Source organism: Heptranchias perlo, chromosome 5, assembly GCF_035084215.1.
Source record: "Heptranchias perlo isolate sHepPer1 chromosome 5, sHepPer1.hap1, whole genome shotgun sequence".
NCBI lineage: Eukaryota > Metazoa > Chordata > Chondrichthyes > Hexanchiformes > Hexanchidae > Heptranchias > Heptranchias perlo.
The window spans coordinates 66388009-66407452 of NC_090329.1; the positions used below are offsets into that span (position 1 = coordinate 66388009).

Sequence of the window (19444 nt, forward strand, 5' to 3'; positions counted from 1 at the left end):
TTAATCATGACATATTTAATCTTGCACTTCATTTTATCTTGTAGTACAGGAGTGAAACAAATCTGAAGAAGCTTTAGCTTAATAATTTTTGTTCTAATTAACATAGTTTGTAGTTATTCTATTTTTTTTGTGTTATTACTAACTAATTTCATGAAATAAATGCTTAAGTATACTATTTTACTGGAGTGAGCCTTTGGTTTACTGGCAGCATTCCTGTCTGAGTCAGAAGGTGAAAGATTTGAGCCCCACTCCAGACAGCAGTAAAAGAGTTCCGTCTGTTGCGAGTGGAGAAAATAGTGCCGGATCTAAATACTGGATTGATGTCCCATTCCAGACATCCCTGGCGAGTGGAGACTAGAATATGGTCTCTTATATTTGTAATACTAAAACTATAAATGTAATACAATATGCTGAAATAAGGATAGAGATCTCCAGGTATCTTCGATTCCACAATGTCATGATGCTGCAAAGTTCTAAGCTATGGAGGGTATATTATTGGCTCTAACCCATGATTATTTACACAGTGAATTGCCAATCTCAGGCGCCCTGTCTAAGTGATGTATCAAGTGAAAATGAAGCACTTGCCATTGGGGAGAGAGGAAAGTTCAAGGGTAAGTTGCCCCCTTGCCCCCAGGTGGCTGGATACAAAGTGACATGGAGGCAAGTTGTCTGCTGGTGGTTCTTCTTGGGAATAGTGTATGACATTTGAGAAGACATTTCCACCACCCAGTTTTCCCAGCAAGGAGCAGTGCTTATAGGGAGCAAATTTGAAATCCTAGGCAGGTGTGGCGGTAATTACCTGAGATGTGCTCCCAGTGAGCACTGATCCTCATGGAATCACTCCTTGGAGAACTGAGGAACAGGAAGAGTTGAAAAAAAGTCAAAAGTAAATAAATAAAGGCAGCTTCATGCAGTAACACTTGTGCTTTTACTTTTTCAGACTGTACAGAGCACTTCTACTTCAAAACCTTTCCCAAAACCCAAGTATGGGTTTTTTGCTAAAAAGGGTAAGTACGACCATGAAACTGAGCATAAATAGACCCAGTCATATGATAAACATTACTCCAAAAAATTTATTCACATGAATATCTGTAATTTAATGGTTATTACTGAAGTGAAAGAATTTGTGTTTTGCTGCATGTTAATTATATGATCAAATTGGTGATCTTGGGCCTGGATTTTAACTGTCAGTGGATTTCCAGTGGAAAACTGCATTTGTGAGTTAATTTTCTACCCGTCTGCACCAGAATTCGGCCGGGATTCATTTGAATGCTCATTAAAGTTCCGGGCGGGAAGTCAGCAGGAAGCGAACGAAAACTGCACAGCCTGGAGGCTGCCCGTCGACTCCAGATAGGTGGTGGGATCGGAAGCTGGGGCTGTCTTGTGAGGGTCTTGCGATCTGGAAAGGGAGGGGGCAAATCTGCAGCATTCCTGCTCCCCCTGCTCACAAAGGAAAGTTTTTAGACTTTCCTGTCAGGGCCTCTTCTGTCTCCTAACCTGCTTCTTTCCTGTCAGGGCCTCTTCTGTCTCCTAACCTGCTTCTGCCTAGTGGGAAAGTAGCCTCAGCTTCCCCGCTCAGGCCCGGGTTAAACTGCCATCAGGTCCTATTGAAATGACACGACACCGATTTGCATAAATTTATGAGGCTTTAAGTGAGCAACTCATCCGCTTGCAAAATCCGACAGGTTAAAATCGGAAATAGTCAGGATCTGAGCAGGTGACTAACCTGCTCGTTTTGGACTGCTCACCCGCCCGGTTTCTATTGGGTCACACTGGGATAAAGCAACTTACAGTGTACCTTGTATTTTCATTCAGTTCATAAGAAAATGTTGATGGATCCAAACATTTTAAAAGCACAATGATAGTTTTTAGTATACTGCCAATCAGCATGATGTGCAATGGATGTGTGGAATAATAGAATTTTTTTTTAAATTGAAAATTTATAGTAAGCACAGTAAATACATAATGAAATTCAATTGATTGGTCGAGTCTGATGGAGCTAAGGTTTGCCAAGTAAATGATTGCTGGTTTGTCACCCAGAGCTGTCTCTTGTCTATCATAGTTACATTCTTCACAGATGTAGAACTTTGCTAGCCTTGCCTTGGATCTTGGGCATAATTAATTTCTTGAGTTTTAGTGATCCACGTAAAAAACATTTTTTACTGGTTTTCTTTCAATTTACCTTTTTTTTGCCACCTATTCCTCCCCATTAATTCTCTCCTGGTTTTTGAGGCTAAAAACAAAACCTGAAAAACTCCTGGAAAAATACCTGGGTTTAAAATTGGCTTTAATGATGTCATGCTAATAGTATTGGTTCTACTTAATGGGACGTTGTCATCATAACAAAGGACTACTTTACAGCATTTATATCCAGTGTGCAGTAATATTGTCAGTGACCTGATTACATTGTGTTGGTGATCACAGTTTCCAAGGCCCTAAAATGACACCATCTAATGTACAATCATTTCGCGGTTGAATCTATAATTCTTCTTTTCATTAATTTAGCAAAGGTGCTAATCCGTTTAAAATAAATATGGGTCATTTTGTAGAGTGAAGATCTCCGGTGGGGGCCTCACTATACATGAGCAGGGGTTGCAGAATTGACCCTGTAGAATTATAGCCCTATCTTCAACTCACATTGACATCTAGCAGAACAACAAGCTGGAAGCAGAGCCTCACAAAATTAACCCTAATGTGTTAGCAGAGAGAAGAACTTTCGATTAAGTCAATAAGTGTTCATTGGTATCTCATGTTGTTATGCCAGAGCCCAATGCTTTCTGTGTTGCAGTTGTCTCAAGCAGTGCCTTGTTGTTCTATTGCTTTTTCAACATCAAGTTGGGGATAAGCATCAGCAAGACTTTCAGCAGAACCTTTCTGTTCAATGCCACCAAAAAAGTCTGCACTCTTAGCGTTAGATTCTGTCCCTCTCCCTGGCAATTTGCTCAGGCTGAGCCAGATTGTGCACAACCTTTGTGGTCTGTTTGACCCTGACTTGCGTTTCAAACCCCATATCCTATCCACCACTAAGACTGCCTATTTGCAACTCGGCAGTATACCTTTACTTCTCTCCCACCACTGCTGAAAACTTTATTCAAGACTTCCTCATTTCCAAGTTTGATTATTCCAGTGCTCTCTTGCCAACCACCCAAATTTCACCCTACATAAACTATCACTCATTCTAAACTCTGCTGCCTGCATCCTATCCTGCACCAAGTCTACCATTCCCTTACCACCCCTGCCCTTATCAACTTCAGTTGGCTCCTTAATTCATTGAATTCAAAATGTTTGCCCTGCACCGTCTTACTCCTTCCTACCTATGCCACCTCCTCCACCACTATATTACAGATGTGTTACATTGAATTACATTGAGTCTACAGCACAGAACCAGGCCATTTGGCCCAACTGGTCCATGCTGGTGTTTATGCTCCACATGAGCTTCCTCCCTCCTTACTTCATCTACCCCTATCAGCAGATCTTTTGATTCCTCTCTCCTTTGTGTGGCTTTCTAGCTGACCCTTAAATGCATCTATGCTACTTGCCTCAACTATTCCTTAAGGTCGCGCGTTCCACTTTTTTTTACCACTCTTTCAATAAAGAAGTTTCTCCTGAATTACCTATTGGATTTATTAGTGACTATTTTATATTTATGACCTCTAGTTTTGGACTCCCCCCACAAGTGGAAACATTTTCTCTACATCTACCCTATTAAACCCTATCATTATCTTAAAGACCTCTATCAAGTCACCCCTCAGCCTTCCATTTTCTAGAGAAAAGAGCCCCAGTATGTTTAGTCTTTCCTGATGAGAATATCCTCTCAGTTCTGATATCATCCTTGTGAATCTTTTTTACCTTCTCCGATGCCTCTATAGCCTTTTTATAATATGGAGACCGGAACTCTGCGCAGTACTCCACGTGTGGTCTAACCAAGGTTCTGTACGAGTTTAACATAACTTCTCTGCTTTTCAATTCTATCCCTCTAGAAATGAACCCCAGTGCTTGATTTGCCTTTTTTATGGTCTTGTTAACCTGAGTTGCTACTTTTAAAGATCCCTTTGCTCCTCTACCCCATTTAGACTCTTATCATCCAAGCAGTACGTGGCTTTCTTATTCTTCCTTCCAAAATGCACCGCCTCACACTTATTTATATTGAAATTCATTTGCCAATTACATGCCTATTCTCCAAGTTTATTAATGTCTTCTTGCATTTTAACGCATTCTTCCTTTGTATTAACCACACCCCCAATTTGTGTCGTCCCCAAATTTTGAAATTATACTTACGATTCCCAAGTCCAAATCGTTGATGTAAATTGTGAACAACAGTGGTTCCAGGAGCGATCCCTGTGGGACGCCACTTCCCACCTTTTGCCAATCTGAGTAACTACCCTTAACCCCTACTCTCTATTTTCTGTTTTGTAGCCAGCTTGCTATCCATTCTGTTACCTGTTCCCTGACTCCACATGCTCTAGCCTTAGTCATGAGTCTAAAATGTGGTACCTTATCGAAGGCCTTTTGAAAATCCAAATACATTACATCTACTACATTACCCTTGTCTACTCTTTCTGTTATTTCTTCAAGAATTCAATAAGGTTGGTCAAGCATGATTTTTCCTTCTGAAATCCGTGCTGACTATTCTTTATTATATTTTCATTTTCTGGATGTTTTTCTGTTACATCTTTGATTAAAGATTCCATTACCTTTCCCACCACCGAAGTTAAGCTAATTGGTCTATAGTTCCCTGGACTTGTTCTATCTCCCTTTTTAAATATAGGAATCACATTACCCATCCGCCAGCCCTCTGACAATATTCCCCTTTCTAATTAATTTTTATATATATGTAACAATGCCTCTGCTAGCTCTTCCTTAACTGCTTTCAATATGTGCAGATGCAATCCATCCGGACCGGGGATACTATCCTCTCTAAGTTTGATTAATTTATCAATTATCTCTCCGCTTTCTATTTTGTATTTTTACCTTTTTTGATCTCCTCTTCCAATGTCATACCCACCTTGTTAGTAAATACTGAGGCAAAGTAACTATTCAATATTTCTGGCATTTTGTTTTCATTACCTGTGAGCTTATCTCGTGCATCCCTTAGTGGCCCTATTCCTATCCTGATTTTTCTTTTGTTATTTACGTGTGTATAGAATACTTTACTATTTATTTTTATATTTCTTGATAATTTAATTTCATAGATCCTCTATGCTTTCCTAATTGTTTTTTGACATCCTTCCTAACCTCTTTGTATTTCCTTTTGTCATCCTCTCCTTTATTTACTACGTTCTTAGAATATGCCTTTTTTTTAGTTTCAATTTTACCCATATCTCTTTATAGAATCATAGAAATGTTACAGCACGGAAGAAGGCCATTCAGCCCATCTAGTCCACGCCGGCTCTATGCAATCCAGCTAGTCCCATTTCCCCGCCCTATCCCCTTAGCCCTGCAAATATTTTCCTTTCAAGTACTTATCCAATTCCCTATTGAAGGCCATGATTGAATCTGCCTCCACCACCCACTCGGTCAGTGCATTCCAGATCCTAACCACTCATAACAAAAATTTTTCCTCATGTCACCTTTGGTTCTTTTGCCAATCATCTTAAATCTATGCCCTCTGGTTCTTGACTCTTCTGCCAATGGAAACAGTTTCTTTCTATCTACTCTGTCTAGACCCTTCATGATTTTGAATACCTCTATCAAATCTCCTCTCAACCGTCTCTGTTCCAAGGAGAACAACCTGAGCTTCTCCAGTCTATCCACGTAACTAAAGTCCCTCATCCCTGGAATCATTCTAGTAAATCTCTTCTGCACCCTCTCCAAGGCCTTCATATCTTTCCTAAAGTGGGGTGCATAGAACTGGACACAATACTCCAGTTGTGGCCAAACCAGTGGTTTATAAAGGTTCATCATGACTTCCATACTTTTGTACTCTATGCCTCTATTTATAAAGCCCAGGATCCCATATGCTTTTTTAACCGCTTTCTCAAACTGCCCTGCCACCTTCAATGATTTGTGCACATATATCCCCAGATCTCTATGTTCCTGTCCCCCTTTTAGAGTTGTGCCCTCTAGTTTATATTGCCTCTCCTCATTCTTCTTACCGAAATGTATCACTTTGCACTTCTCTGCGTTAAATTTCATCTGCCACATGTCCGCCCATGCCACCAACCTGTCTATATCCTCTTGAAATCTATCACTGTTTACTACCCTTCCACGTTTTGTGTCATCTGCAAATTTTGAAATTGTGTCCTGTACATCCAAGTCCAAGTCATCAATATATATCAAGAAAAGCAGTCGTCCCAGCACTGACCCCTGGGGAACACCACTGTACATCTCCCTCCAGTCCGAGAAACAACCGTTCACCACTACTCCCTGTTTCCTGTCACTTAGCCAATTCTGTATCCATGTTGCTACTGCCCCCTTTATTCCATTGGCCGCAATCTTGATGATAAGCCTACCATGCGGCACTTTATCAAACGCCTTTTGAAAATCCATATACACCACATCAACTGCATTGCCCTCATCTACCCTCTCTGTTACCTCATCAAAAAACTCTATCAGGTTAGTTAAACATGATTTGCCTTTAAAAAATCCGTGTTGACTTTCCCTATTCAATCCACACTCATCCAAGTGACTGTTAATTTTGTCCCAGATTATCATCTCTAAAAGTTTCCCCACCACTGAGGTTAAACTGACTGGGTTTACTGGGTTTATCCTTACACCCTTTTTTGAACAAGGGTGTAACATTTGCAATTCTCCAGTCCTCTGGCACCACCCCCATATCTATGGATGTTTGGAAGATCATGGCCAGTACCTCAACAATTTCCACCCTTACTTCCCTCAGCAACCTAGGATGCATCCCATCCAGACCGGATAACTTATCTACTTTAAGTTCAACTAGCCTTTCTAGTACCTCTTCTTTATCAATTTTTAGCCCGTTCAGTATCTCAACTATATCTTCCTTTACTGAGACTCTGGCAGCATCTTCTTCCTTGGTAAATTTATTTGACCATGGTGTTTCATTATTGGCTAATTTGTTGTTGCTTTTTAGAGGATTATATTTCTCCCAAACTCTATTGATCACCGTTTTAAATTTTTTTTCAGTTTACCTGCTCTAGTTCCATTCTCATCCCCTCAAAATGAACTTTTTTTCCAATCTATTACTTTGGTCTTTCTCTTACTTATGTCTTTCTTAATCATTATTTTAAACCATATTATGTTATGATCACTATTGCCTAGATGTTTCCCTACGCTTACTTTTCTTCTCTGCTCTGTTTTATTTCCCATTACTTGATCCAGCAGTGATTCCTCTCTTGGGCTTCTCACATACTGAGTAAGAAAGGAGTCCTGTACACACTCTCAAAACTCCTTTCCCCTTTTCCTACCTCTTCTTGCCAGTTTATTTGGGGATAGTTGAAATCTCCCATGGTTATTATTCTGTTTCATAGATTTGCCTACATATTTCTTCCTCCACTTCCCTTCCACTATTAGGTGGTCTGTAGAATATACCTATTAATGTGATCAATCCCCTCTTATCCTTTGTCTCAATCGATATGGATTCTTCTTCTATCTTAATATTATTGATGTCCCTTTTTTCCATTGCCATTTTGTTGTCTCTAATTAGTAGTGCTACCCCACCCCCTTCTTCCTTCCCTATCCTTTCAAAATATGTTATATCCTGCAATATTTAACTGCCAGTCCTGTTCTTTATGTAACCATGTTTCAGTTATCCCTACTACATCTGGCTCCACGCTACGAATTATTGCCTCCAATTCCCCGGTTTTGTTTTGGATACTATGCACATTGCTTTAGTGTTGTTTCCTGCCTCTCCCCTGCCCCCCCTTCCAGATGTATTTCCCCCATTTCCTTTTATGGGTCTGCTGAGCATCTCACAACTTCTTGGGCTTAGAACGTTCACAACAATGTACCCTCTGCTCTTTCAATTGGCCTCCTTTTCACTCACACCATTAGGTGACAGAGCCTCCAGCTTCCTCAGCATCACATTGCATCTGCAAACCCCTCTGCCATGTTACCTCTCTCCCTTTGAAAAACTCCTCATAACCTACTTCTATAAATCACCTTACATAGCCTTTCTCCCATCACTGCTCAGTTGTCAAACTCTGTAAAACGCTTCTTTTACATCTAAAGGTGCTATAAGAATATACGTTATTGTTGCTGTGGACACCTAACTCTATGCTGTAATTAAAAACAGCTGAACAGGTAAGTAAATGTATACTAATACAACATTGCTACGTGACTCCAACTATTTTTAATATTTTCCTGTTCTGATCTTACAGAAAGCTGTGATTTTACTCGTCAGTTACACCCGAGCGATAACAACAAATCTCTGAGCTATTCTACTCCGAAATAACTGCTGGATCTCCGTAGATAAAACTGACCATCTTCAGATGCAGAAGAAATGATTTTAAAAATCAATTTACGCCACGAGAAACCATTTTAGAAGTGATTCAAGAAGAAATGATTACTGTTGTTAAAAGTGTATAAAATTGTGTGGAACATTGGGCATCTCATTAACATAAATTACTTTATTTGATGGGGTAATATTTTTGTTGCACACTAGGGCGATAATTTTGGTGTAAATTATCAGCTGATCGTTGATAATTTCCTGCAGTATCATATAGTTCATTAGAAGATTGTGCTAATATTAGTGAAATAATTCACTGTCATAGATACCTCACTTGTATAAGTAAACCAGATAATGTGGTTTTGTTATCAATGTCCTAGTTAATTTTAGAGGGGTGTTTTTGTGTCCTATTTAATGTTGGTGAGTGAATGTCCCTCTTTTGCCTCCCAGGTGTATTTCCCCCATTTCCTTTTATGGGTCTGCTTGGGGTCTCACAACTTCTTGGGCTTAGAACATTCACAACACTGTAAGATTAGACTGGAATTTTGGTTGATTTTCTGTTGGATGTATGGAGAACTTTGCAGAAACTTTCCTCAGGAATCTAATGTGCTGGACTGCCTTCCTTCAATGACTCAGCTGGTAAATACACCGGTCAACGTGGAACTGAGCCATGCAGACAGCTTTGTTAGCTGGTTTCAGTAGGATTAGTAATAGGGGTGGCCTCGGTATTCCTGGGTAGGGAGGGGGGAAAATGTTTACCAGGGTTCCCACTTTTGATCACCATTCCCTGACTCCTGCTGGAAAGTGTGCTTGTGTGGGTGCTGGGTAAGGACAGGGCCGGGCTTTGCTGTGGTATCTCTCCCCATGATTGAATGACCTGCTGTCACTCACAGTTTGGATTGTAACCTGGTGTTGTAAGATTCCTTACATTTGTACACCCCAGTCCATCACCGGCATCTCCACACCATACTCACTGTCCAGGTTCACACATAAAGAATGGCCTTTTGTGGGAGGACCAGAGGATTACTTGTGTCCTTGGAACTATATTGCAAATTGAGTCAACACCTTCCGCAGACGAAGAGAGAATATAAGAAAGGAGAAAAATTGTCCGGTCATCCTCGATAGAGTGAGTTGTACATGTGTAGGAATAGAGTCAATGGATAAATAGTCTTTTTTCCCATTTTTTATTGCTCTTTATAAGAAATAAAATTTCTAAACCAAGTCACAGTCATGTTTCCCACCCTGCAAAGCGAGGCTGTGGGCAGAGCTTGTGTCTGTGAGAATACAAAGAGAACCAGCATCCCACAGAAAATGATATGCCTGACATCAGGCAAAGTCATTGAGAATATTGCAAAGACAATAAAACTGTGAACAGGCATACTGAAGACCAAATTATCAGAAACAGATAACAAAACGTCCCAAGGCATAATCAAAGACCCAGGACCTGGACACAGACTAATCCTGTTATGTTAATTACAGGAGCTTTGTTCAGTTAATTATGATGTGGAGATGCCAGTGATGGACTGGGGTGGACAAATGTAAGGAATCTTACAACACCAGATTATAGTCCAACAATTTTATTTTAAAATCACAAGCTTTCGGAGATTATCTCCTTCGTCAGGTGAGTGAGATTATCTCCTTCGTCAGGTCACTCACCTGACGAAGGAGATAATCTCCGAAAGCTTGTGATTTTAAAATAAAATTGTTGGACTTTAACCTGGTGTTGTAAGATTCCTTACATTCAGTTAATTAGGTAACTTTTATCATTGGCAAATGCAGGATGAGACATCTTAAATGTCTACATCCGAACAATCAAAATACACAGAATGATAAGGATATGTCCCTCCCCCGTAAGATAGATAGAATGGACAACAGTTAACACCATAAAACAGGTAAAGATGTCTGGAACAATGGGCACCCTTTGGGGTGGTGTCCGGTACAGACGACATCATGGGACTAATGTTGTTAAGCTACCAGAACTACCAGAAGCAAATATGCTTCAGAAAGATAAATAAACTGAGGCCCTGTCCCACTACAGTTAGAAGCAGTTTCTCGGGACGGTGATACCAGGCCTGATCAGCTTGAATCTTCCAAGGGACAGGTTGTACCATTCTTGTTTATTTGATATAACTGTATTAGAACGTTGTTATATAAATACTTGTTGTTTGGTATAACCGTATTAGAATGTTGTTCTTGTGTCTATGATAAAGCTTGCATGTTCAGTCACACTCGGGCCTGAATCATTGTGGAAGTTATTATTTATAAGGGTTAACAACCCTTGATGGCATTAATAATAGCATATTTCCAACACTCTTATTTCAGTTGGGTTACTTACTACCAGGCTCCCACCAATACTACTTTTTAAACTAGCCACTGTGAGTCCCTCTCTCTTGTGTCTTGAGGGTAGGGTTTTTAGATTCACACTGCCGACCCAGAGCTTCTCACACCAGGGGTAAATTTTAAACCCCAAGAATGGGTGGGTTGGGGGCAGGTGAGAGGTTAAAATTACAGGTTTTTGGAGCGGGAACGCATTCCGGCTCCAACTCGCCCACTTCTGGGTTTAACCCAGGCAGGTTTGTCTGTGTGTGCACAACAGACATCAGGAAATCCCGCCCCCACTTAAAGCCGGCGGGCCCTTACTAAAAAAGGGCAATGTACCTCATTGAGATACTTGAGGTACTTAATATTTTGTGTATTGGAAAATGAAAATGAATTTAACCTTACCTGTTCAGGTTTCCCATCACTTCCCATTCACGTTAGGTGAAAGCAGGTGGGAAGGGCCGGACCCATGAGGTGAGTGCCTTTATTGCACTGCTTGTGGGTCCAGAGGAGTAGAAGTGCTTCTTCCAGGCCCAACAATTTCACAGGAAATCCGTGATCGTCTGCCCCCCCACCCAACCCCAGCCGATGGTGGACCCCCACCCCACGGTGTACCTCCACCTACCTCCAACTCTTCACCCAACCTTCAGCGATCTCCGATCTCCAAGTTCCAGCCCCCCGATCTTCTCCCCGGCCCCCCGATCTTCTCCCCGGCCGCCCGATCTCCACCCCGGCAGCCCGATCTCCACCCCGGCCGCCCGATCTCTTCCCCCACCCTCGATCTCCACCCCAGGCCCCCAATCTCCACCCCAGCCTGCTGATCTCCTCCCTGGCCCGCCGATCTCCTCCACAGCCCCCCGATCTTTCTCCTGGCCCCCCGATCTCCATGTCCCGGCCCCCCAATCTCCTCCCTGGGCTCCCGATCTCCTCCCTGGTCCACCTATCTCCTCCCCAGCCCCCAGATCTCCTCCCTGACCCCCTGATCTTCTTCCCGGCCCTCCGATCTCCAAGCCCTGGAGCATCCAATCTCCTTAACGGCTTCCCGATCTTCCCAGTAAGCAATAGGTCAACAAGGGCCAACTTACCTTCTGGGTTTCGCACCTGAAAATCTTCTCCCTGCTCCCTTCCCAGCTCGAAGTCAAAATTCTGCCCCAGGAGCACATATTGAGAATTCAGATAGGGAGATTGGCGGGCCCTGTAAGTGATCTATTAAATGGTTCAGTTCTTCAATCAAGAAGACTCCGAGGTGTTTTGTTCCAAAGTATAATAGCTTTATTAAGAGGTTATAATAAGTAGCAAAGATGTTAAAATACAAGAGCACAATTAAACATACTAATAAGATGTTCAAATACAACTTGGAAAAGTTTATTACCATACAAGATTCCGAGGTGCACCTCTCGAAGTTCCTTTAAATTGAGTTGAGTTGTCCAGCCTCGTTCCGAGAACGTTCTAACAAATACGGTTTAATTTGCATCTTATGTATGTTTTTTAACACATTAGTTCTATACGGGGCCTTCCATTAATCATCCTCTCTCTCTCATGGATCTGCCATCCACTTCACTCCCTTTACATTTCAGATGACACACAACATCTGACATCATTGCTTCCCATATGATTAGTTGTCTCCAATTTATCAAGGCACTTAAGCTTGCCCAAAGCTTCCTGTATTCTTACTAAACTATGGCCAACTCCCTTTATCCATCTTACACACATGAAATAAGAATCACACAGGATGCTCATTATTCAAGGGTGCCTCATTTACACCACATAACCAAAAGCTTGTGATGCTAACATACGGAGAACAGAAAACCTTATTCACAGGAAAAGCTTATATAATGCTTTTCCTAACAAGGTTATCAATATTATATAGAAAGTTTGTATAATGCTTCTCTTATATTCCCTTCTTTTGAGCCCACAGGGGAAACCCTGTAGGCTCACATTCCCGTCCCATCCTTAGTTCATGGCACAATACATCTATTTGCATATTCAGTTTTTTATACATTGAGGATACAACACAAAGCATTATGACAGCAATTACTAATAAGAAGAAACTGAGTAAGAATTTAAATCTGTGAGAGAATTCTAGCCCAAGAATGCTGTCCCTCACTGTATACTGTTTCCCACCATGCATGATTCCCAAGGGTAGATGCCCCCTTTTCAATGTTAGCATTACATTGTTTCATTTCAGTCTTTCAATATTAGGGTTTTTAAACTACCGAAGTAATCCAAGAAAACGGTTTCCTTTACTACTTCTCAGTCTTAAGGCGCTAAATTGGTCAGTGTAGCGCCCGTTGTTTCGTGCTACATGGCCTCCCCGACATCCAAGATGGCATCTTGGCTGAGTACGCACATTTCAAGCGTGACACCGTCTTGGTATAAGAGTTAACGCATGCGCAAATACCGAACGCCAGAAGCATGTAAAGTAGGGAGAAAATGCATTCAATCAGTGTGCAATGCTGATTTAAAGTGATGGACACCATTTTGGGCCTTAACGCTCAACTCAATGCACAGCCTTAACCCCGACTATCTGAACGTGTCTTGGAGTGCCTGAAGGACCCCCCCACTAGCGCTATTTAAAGGAACCATGCAGGTATTGCAGGTTAGTTGCTGGATTATTGCTTCTAGCTGTTGGTGGAGGTGGAAGTGTTTTTTGAAGCTCTCTATACTTACTGAGAGTTCCTAGAGTACATTTGAGAATGGTTTGGCAGGTACTGCCTTATGGTTCGGAAAGTTACAACCGTGGTTGAACAACATTCCTGGCAACTATGGGTGGTCAGCTAGGGCTCCCGCTGGACATTGAGCATGACTGGGAGCATGCAAAGAGGGCACGCGTAGCAGGTCAAGCTGCAAAGAGAGGGAGGAGGAGGAGGTGCAGGGCACCGAGCAGGAGGCCATATTCAATGGAGGCCTTCCGGGACAAATTCTCTACCTTAACGTGACTGAGGAGGATTGCATCCGACGCCTGAGGTTCACCAAGGAAGCCGTGACCAAAATCTGTCAACTGGTGCGGCCACAACTGCAGCCTCAGAGCAGGGCGAGGACAGCATTGCCTGTGGCTGAGAAGGTCACTATGGCACTGGATTTCTATGGCTCAGGATCATTTCAGGCCTCTGCTGGTGATATGTGCAACATCTCGCAGTATGTAGTGCACTGCTGCATAAGGGAGATCACAAGCACACTGTACAGATGAGGAACAGGTTCATCACTTTCCCCCTCCACAGAGACAAGCAGAATGAGCGAGCACAGGGGTTTGCTCGCATTGCTGGCTTCCCTATGGTGCAGGGTGCCATTGGCTGCATGCACATTGCCTTGTGTGCCCCGCATATCAACTCGGCTGTCTTCGTCAACCGAAAGGGCTTCCACTCCCTCAACGTGCAGCTGGTGTGCGACCACACGCATCGAATCATGGAGGTCGATGCCCACTACCCTGGGAACAGTCACGACGCCTTCGTCATGCGGCAGTCCAACGTACCAGCTATCTTTCACCCGGCTCGGCAAGTCAAAGGCTGGCTACTGGGTGACAAGGGCTATCCCCTCACGCCATGGCTCATGACACCGGTCAGGAACCTGCACACACATGCACTGCAGGCCTATAACAAGACCCATGCTGCCACACGCAACATCGTGGAGCACACCATAGGCCTCATCAAACAATGCTTCCACTGCCTGGACCGGTCTGGAGGAGCCCTGCAGTACTCCAGTGAGCGGGTGGGTAAATTCACTGTGGTATGCTGCATGCTGCACAACCTCGCCACCATGAGGGATCAGCCTTTGCCACCAATGAATGGAGAAGACTCTGAGCCAGCGGTGGAGGAGGAGGAGGCTGAGGAGGAGGAGGAGGAAGAGGCTGAGGAGGAGGAGGGGGAGGAGCCAGAAGAGGAAGTGGAGGAAGACACAAGGGTGCAACAGGGACCACACGCCATGTCTACAAGGGCTCTGCGCGTTCGCCTGATCCGTACCCTCTATCAATAATGTCAACTACATCCTCCAACTCACCAACAATCCTACACTTCCCACCTTTCCACTCACACAAGACAATCAAATCACCCTCCATCTGACTACACATTGGTTTCCCCCTCAGCTCATCGCACAAATAAAAACCACCAACAAACGCAAATTCAAAGTCACATTTATCAATGAATAAATGAAATGATGGAAACAGAACAGAACTATTCACCCTTGTGAATTCCCTTAGTGCCTGTTGGTTCATGTACCTTTACCTAGCCTAGTGTCCCTATGAGGTGCTTCTCCAGTGACTGGAGCACGGGTGGTGGGAGGCTGCTGGCCTTCAATGGAAGAGAGTGCAGATGGCCTTGGAGGACAACCTTGAGCAGCTCTGGACCGGGAGGGTCCGGCTTCAGCCTGCACCATCTCAGCATGGGCTGCAGCAGTCTGGCAACAGGGGCACTGGCGGAGTCGCTGAGGTGGGAGCTGGAATGTTGTCGTCCTGAGAGAGGACAGCTGGTCCGACTGCCATGGCACTACTGCCACTCTCCCGGGGCAGCACCTCAGCAATCCTGGTGATCAGCTGGAGAACTGATTGCTGGAGTGCTGTGACCACCAGGAAGCCCCGTTCCACAGTGGTCCCCAGAGCCACGATAACAGCTGTCTAAGCTTCCATTGCGGCAGTCTGAGCAGCAACCGTAGCTTGCAGACCTTTGATCACATCAGTTTGTGCTGCAATAGAAGCTGCGACATCAGCCATCAGACGCTGCATCATGGTGGGATCCACAGGTGTGCTGATGGAGGTGCCCATTACATGTGGGAAAGGATGGGCTTCAAGCTCTGTGCAAAAGCCCTGTGCCAAGTTGGAGCTGGACTCCTCCATGCCCCTTCTCATTGTGCGCAGGCTGTCTGGCAGGCTTTCCAGTGCCCCAAGCACTTGGTGACCTTAGAAAAATACCCATTTGGTGATGTAATTTCTTTGTTTTTCTTACATCCTCAAACACTTCCTCTCATCCAATTTTACACATCCCATTAAATTACCATTTCTTTTATTCATGAGCCCTGGAGGTACTTTACTGTCCAACACAATACTTACAGTTTGGTCCAAAAACTCAATTTTTAAAATTTACTTGAATTCAATTTGGATTACTTTTTATTTCCCAAAATATCCCACTGTATTGTGCTTGAGTCCATTCCATCATTTCAAAATGATCCCAATTCCAGATAGCAGTATTGTTGGACTGACAGGACTTGTCAATATTTAATTTTATTTCCCTCCAAAAACTTTCTTCCTTGATATTGGGCAGGAACCACTTACACTGGACTCTTCTTAAATAATATATAGTTTGATTATCCCCTTAAACTTCAGGTAAATTTTCCCTTCTCGGGTGCTTGAACAGCAATTTATAGCATATCAATTTATCTTAACAATTTTAATTTCACTAACAAATTATGCCCAGGCTTGGTGGTTTTACAGAAGAGACAGAAGTTCTTGTAATTACTTTTGGATGTAACTCCCATATCTCCCCCACCTCGAGCACTCTGTCTCAGAAGACAACAAATAATCCTGAATGGATTAAAGTCGAGTCTTTGAGAGGCAAAGTGTTAATCCAAATTGTCACCGTGCTGTGTCATTTGATATCTGCTGATGTCTGCAGATAAGGGGCCGGAACTTGCGAGGCAAGACTGTCCGCACATCCTGCGGACAAACACTATGAAAAGACTTACCTCGTGTTCTCCGACGTCCACTTGCTCCCTCTTTAATTTTTTTTAAGTTCAGCGCTATGAAATCAGTGCAGGTTCCTTCGTATCGATACAGACTGTGGGAATGGAAGCCACTCCCACAGAATCTGTCAAGGAGAGAAGTCACGCCCAGAAGCAGGCAAGTAGAAATCATTCCTTTATAGTTAACTTCTGTATGTTGGTTTAAATAAAAATTTAATATATCTTATTATAAAAACCCAAGCAAGTGATTTAATTTAATGAATCAGAAGTTAAAAGTAAAAACATTTCTTTTTAATTTTTAATTTTAAAATTTCTTTTTAATGATCAAAATACATTAAAATAAGAGTAATACGACTTTCCACATTTAAAAAATTTATTTTTTTGTTGTTTCGCAGTCATTAACAATCATCGCGCTTTTAAAAAGTAGTGTAGAGCTGGTATTTTCCAGCGTACCTTTTGGTGGCGTAAGTATCTTCATTCTATCTGGGCAGATGGAAAAGTTTACAAATGTTTAATGATTTTATTGATTGTAGTGTAGTGTGGCCCTTTAATTTGGACCTGTCAAACCACCAGCAAACCAATTTCACGATTTCCTGGTTTTAGTGCGTGTGCGCATTCATGAACTTGCTTTCTGGATTCGCCGGTGGAGAAAGAGGACGCCATTGATGAATGACGTCCTCAGGTGAGCAATTTTGCCCCATCTTAAATTCTTAACACCACTGGATCGCTTCCTGAATCAACACTTCTCCAGCAAAGGTTGCTCTGTAACTTTGTGAAGCTACTTTTATGTCAAAGAACTACTCTCGGTAATCCTGCACTATCAGATGCAGTTGCCAGAGCTTTGGCTAGACGGCGCCCTCTCTGAACCTCAACACAAGACAGACATATATATGGAGCAGTTACATGGTCATTTATGTTAAGTGTACCTAAGTTCCACCCTATCCATTGACCACAACAATAAGTGCCGGCACAAGTTTGGTCCTCCCGAAAACCATAGTCCCCTGTTTTAAAAGGAAAGAAAAGCAGAAAATTCATTTTGGCTCTTCTTGATTTGTCAATTCATGATTTCCTTCTGTCACCGTGGGCAAATATCCACTTAAATTAAGAAACTTAAAATTTTTACACACTTGACTAAAGCACCGTGACAATAATTCCTTTAACCGAAATAAACCCAGAAAAATATGTCCATAAAACCGTGAGAGAGACTGCCTAGCTTCTCTTACTTATCTCCCAATGTTTCTCTCTCTTTTTTGGAGATGGCAGCCTGTCTGAAATTAACCCTGTCTATCCCACACACAGGTGTACATAGGACGGCTGAATTTGGAATTTCCAACTCCAAGTCCTCTTTGTGTTTTTAATTGTTTTCATCTATTCCCTCAGGTAAGGAGAGTTCAGAATGTTTGAACTTTGACTCTAAGTCCCGTGTTAAATTTAAAAGCTCATGAGACTCATAGCCTAGGAATGTCCTTCTGGAGTCAGCGGAGGCGGTCTCGTCCCCCTCAATTTACCCATCGTCATTGCCCATAAGCTATAAAAGGATTATAGGAACGATGGAATGTACCCTTCCAGCATCCTGTCGCTCCCACCTCTTTATGTGGTTAATATGTACCCATCCATCCCTTCTATCTTGTACACATTACTGCTCAATTTGTCTATTATTGAGAAGGGTCCTTTGAATCCCATTGCCCACTTTCCTGTGACATTGTTCAGTTTCACCGTCACCTTGTCCCCCACTTCAAGACCCTTAACATAAGGACCAAACTTGTGCCGGCACTTATTGTTGTGGTCAATGGATAGGGTGGAACTTAGGTACACTTAACATAAATGACCATGTAACTGCTCCATATATATGTCTGTCTTGTGTTGAGGTTCAGAGAGGGCGCCGTCTAGCCAAAGCTCTGGCAACTGCATCTGGCGTCCTGTCACAACCTCGAACAGAGTATGTCCCATCTCCAGAGAGGGGGTATCCCAAAACATTCCAAGTCTTTCCAGCCTCTCCGCTACCTTGATAACTCGCTGCTTAAGGGTACGGTTCACACGCTCGACCATCCCAGCAGCCTGAGGGTTACATGGAATGTGAAATTTTTGCCTGATTCTTAGGAGTCTTAGTATCTCCTTCATTGGCAATCCCCAGTGAGTGAAAACATGCTCAATAAGTACTTTCGCAGTCTGGGTAGCAGTGGCTTGTCTCACAGGGATAGCCTCAATCCATTTAGAAAAGCAGTCAATTATGACCAAGACGTACTGATTACCCTTCTGTGTCCTCTGAAACAGGCAATGTAATCAATCTGAAAATTCTGGGCTTGGGTTCATCACTGGGCACATGTGAGGCAGTCATTAATAAAGGCATTCACAGTCTGATCCATACAAGGTCACCACATCTGCTGCATTACATACCATAACATTGTTCTGTCTGTCAAAGGCATCTTTGGGCCATGAGCCTTCACCTTTGATTATTTTATCAAGGGGCAATGAAACTGTTTGTACAGTGACTGCTCTTTCCACTCAGAAGGCTGCAAATCATCAGATTGAAATGCTGGAAACTCAAAAAGTGTCAAACCAACTTCCTAAAAAACTAGTGCAATCCAAATAATTAACTTCAGCAATGTAGAAATAAGGTTTAATTACTTCTTGCTTGTCAAAACCTTAGGGGGTGGGGGAGGAGTCAATCACAATAGCAGGTCTCAAACCAAAAAAATCCAATGCTTTGTAAATGTTCAAATTGATTTAAAACAAGACCACACATCATTAATTTAATCTGTTTAAAGCAATAGCAGTATTTAGCTGTAATGCAATTAAAACAAAGTGCTTTGAAGAAGTTCAAATTTATCTTTTTTTAAAAAAAAGTCTTTGTGCTGTTAAAACAGTGATAATTTGCACAAAGATCCAAATGCAATTAAATTCTGGATAATACAATCTGTTAAAACAAGCAGAACTCATTAGTAACATCATTATTCATTCTAAACACATTCTTGTCAGGAGGACCAAATTTCAGTTCGTTCATCTCATTATAAAGCATTTAGCGTTTATTTAAGAAGTGTCCAAAATTTTATTGACTCTTAGATAGTCCAACTACGAGACATCTCCAGATTGTTG

The 19444-nt window shown here is 42.4% G+C and overlaps 1 protein-coding gene across 1 annotated transcript in view; it reads left to right on the plus strand.

Annotated features, from left to right (window-relative positions):
* LOC137322162 (adhesion G protein-coupled receptor F4-like) overlaps nucleotides 1-8365 on the plus strand; it is a 66533-nt gene extending 58168 nt beyond the window's left edge. The window contains exons 12-13 of the mRNA XM_067985276.1: nucleotides 941-1007; nucleotides 8292-8365. Coding sequence (XP_067841377.1) covers nucleotides 941-1007; nucleotides 8292-8365 — 141 coding nt within the window. The remainder of the gene's footprint in view (nucleotides 1-940; nucleotides 1008-8291) is intronic.
* The last annotated feature ends 11079 nt before the right edge of the window (nucleotides 8366-19444 follow it).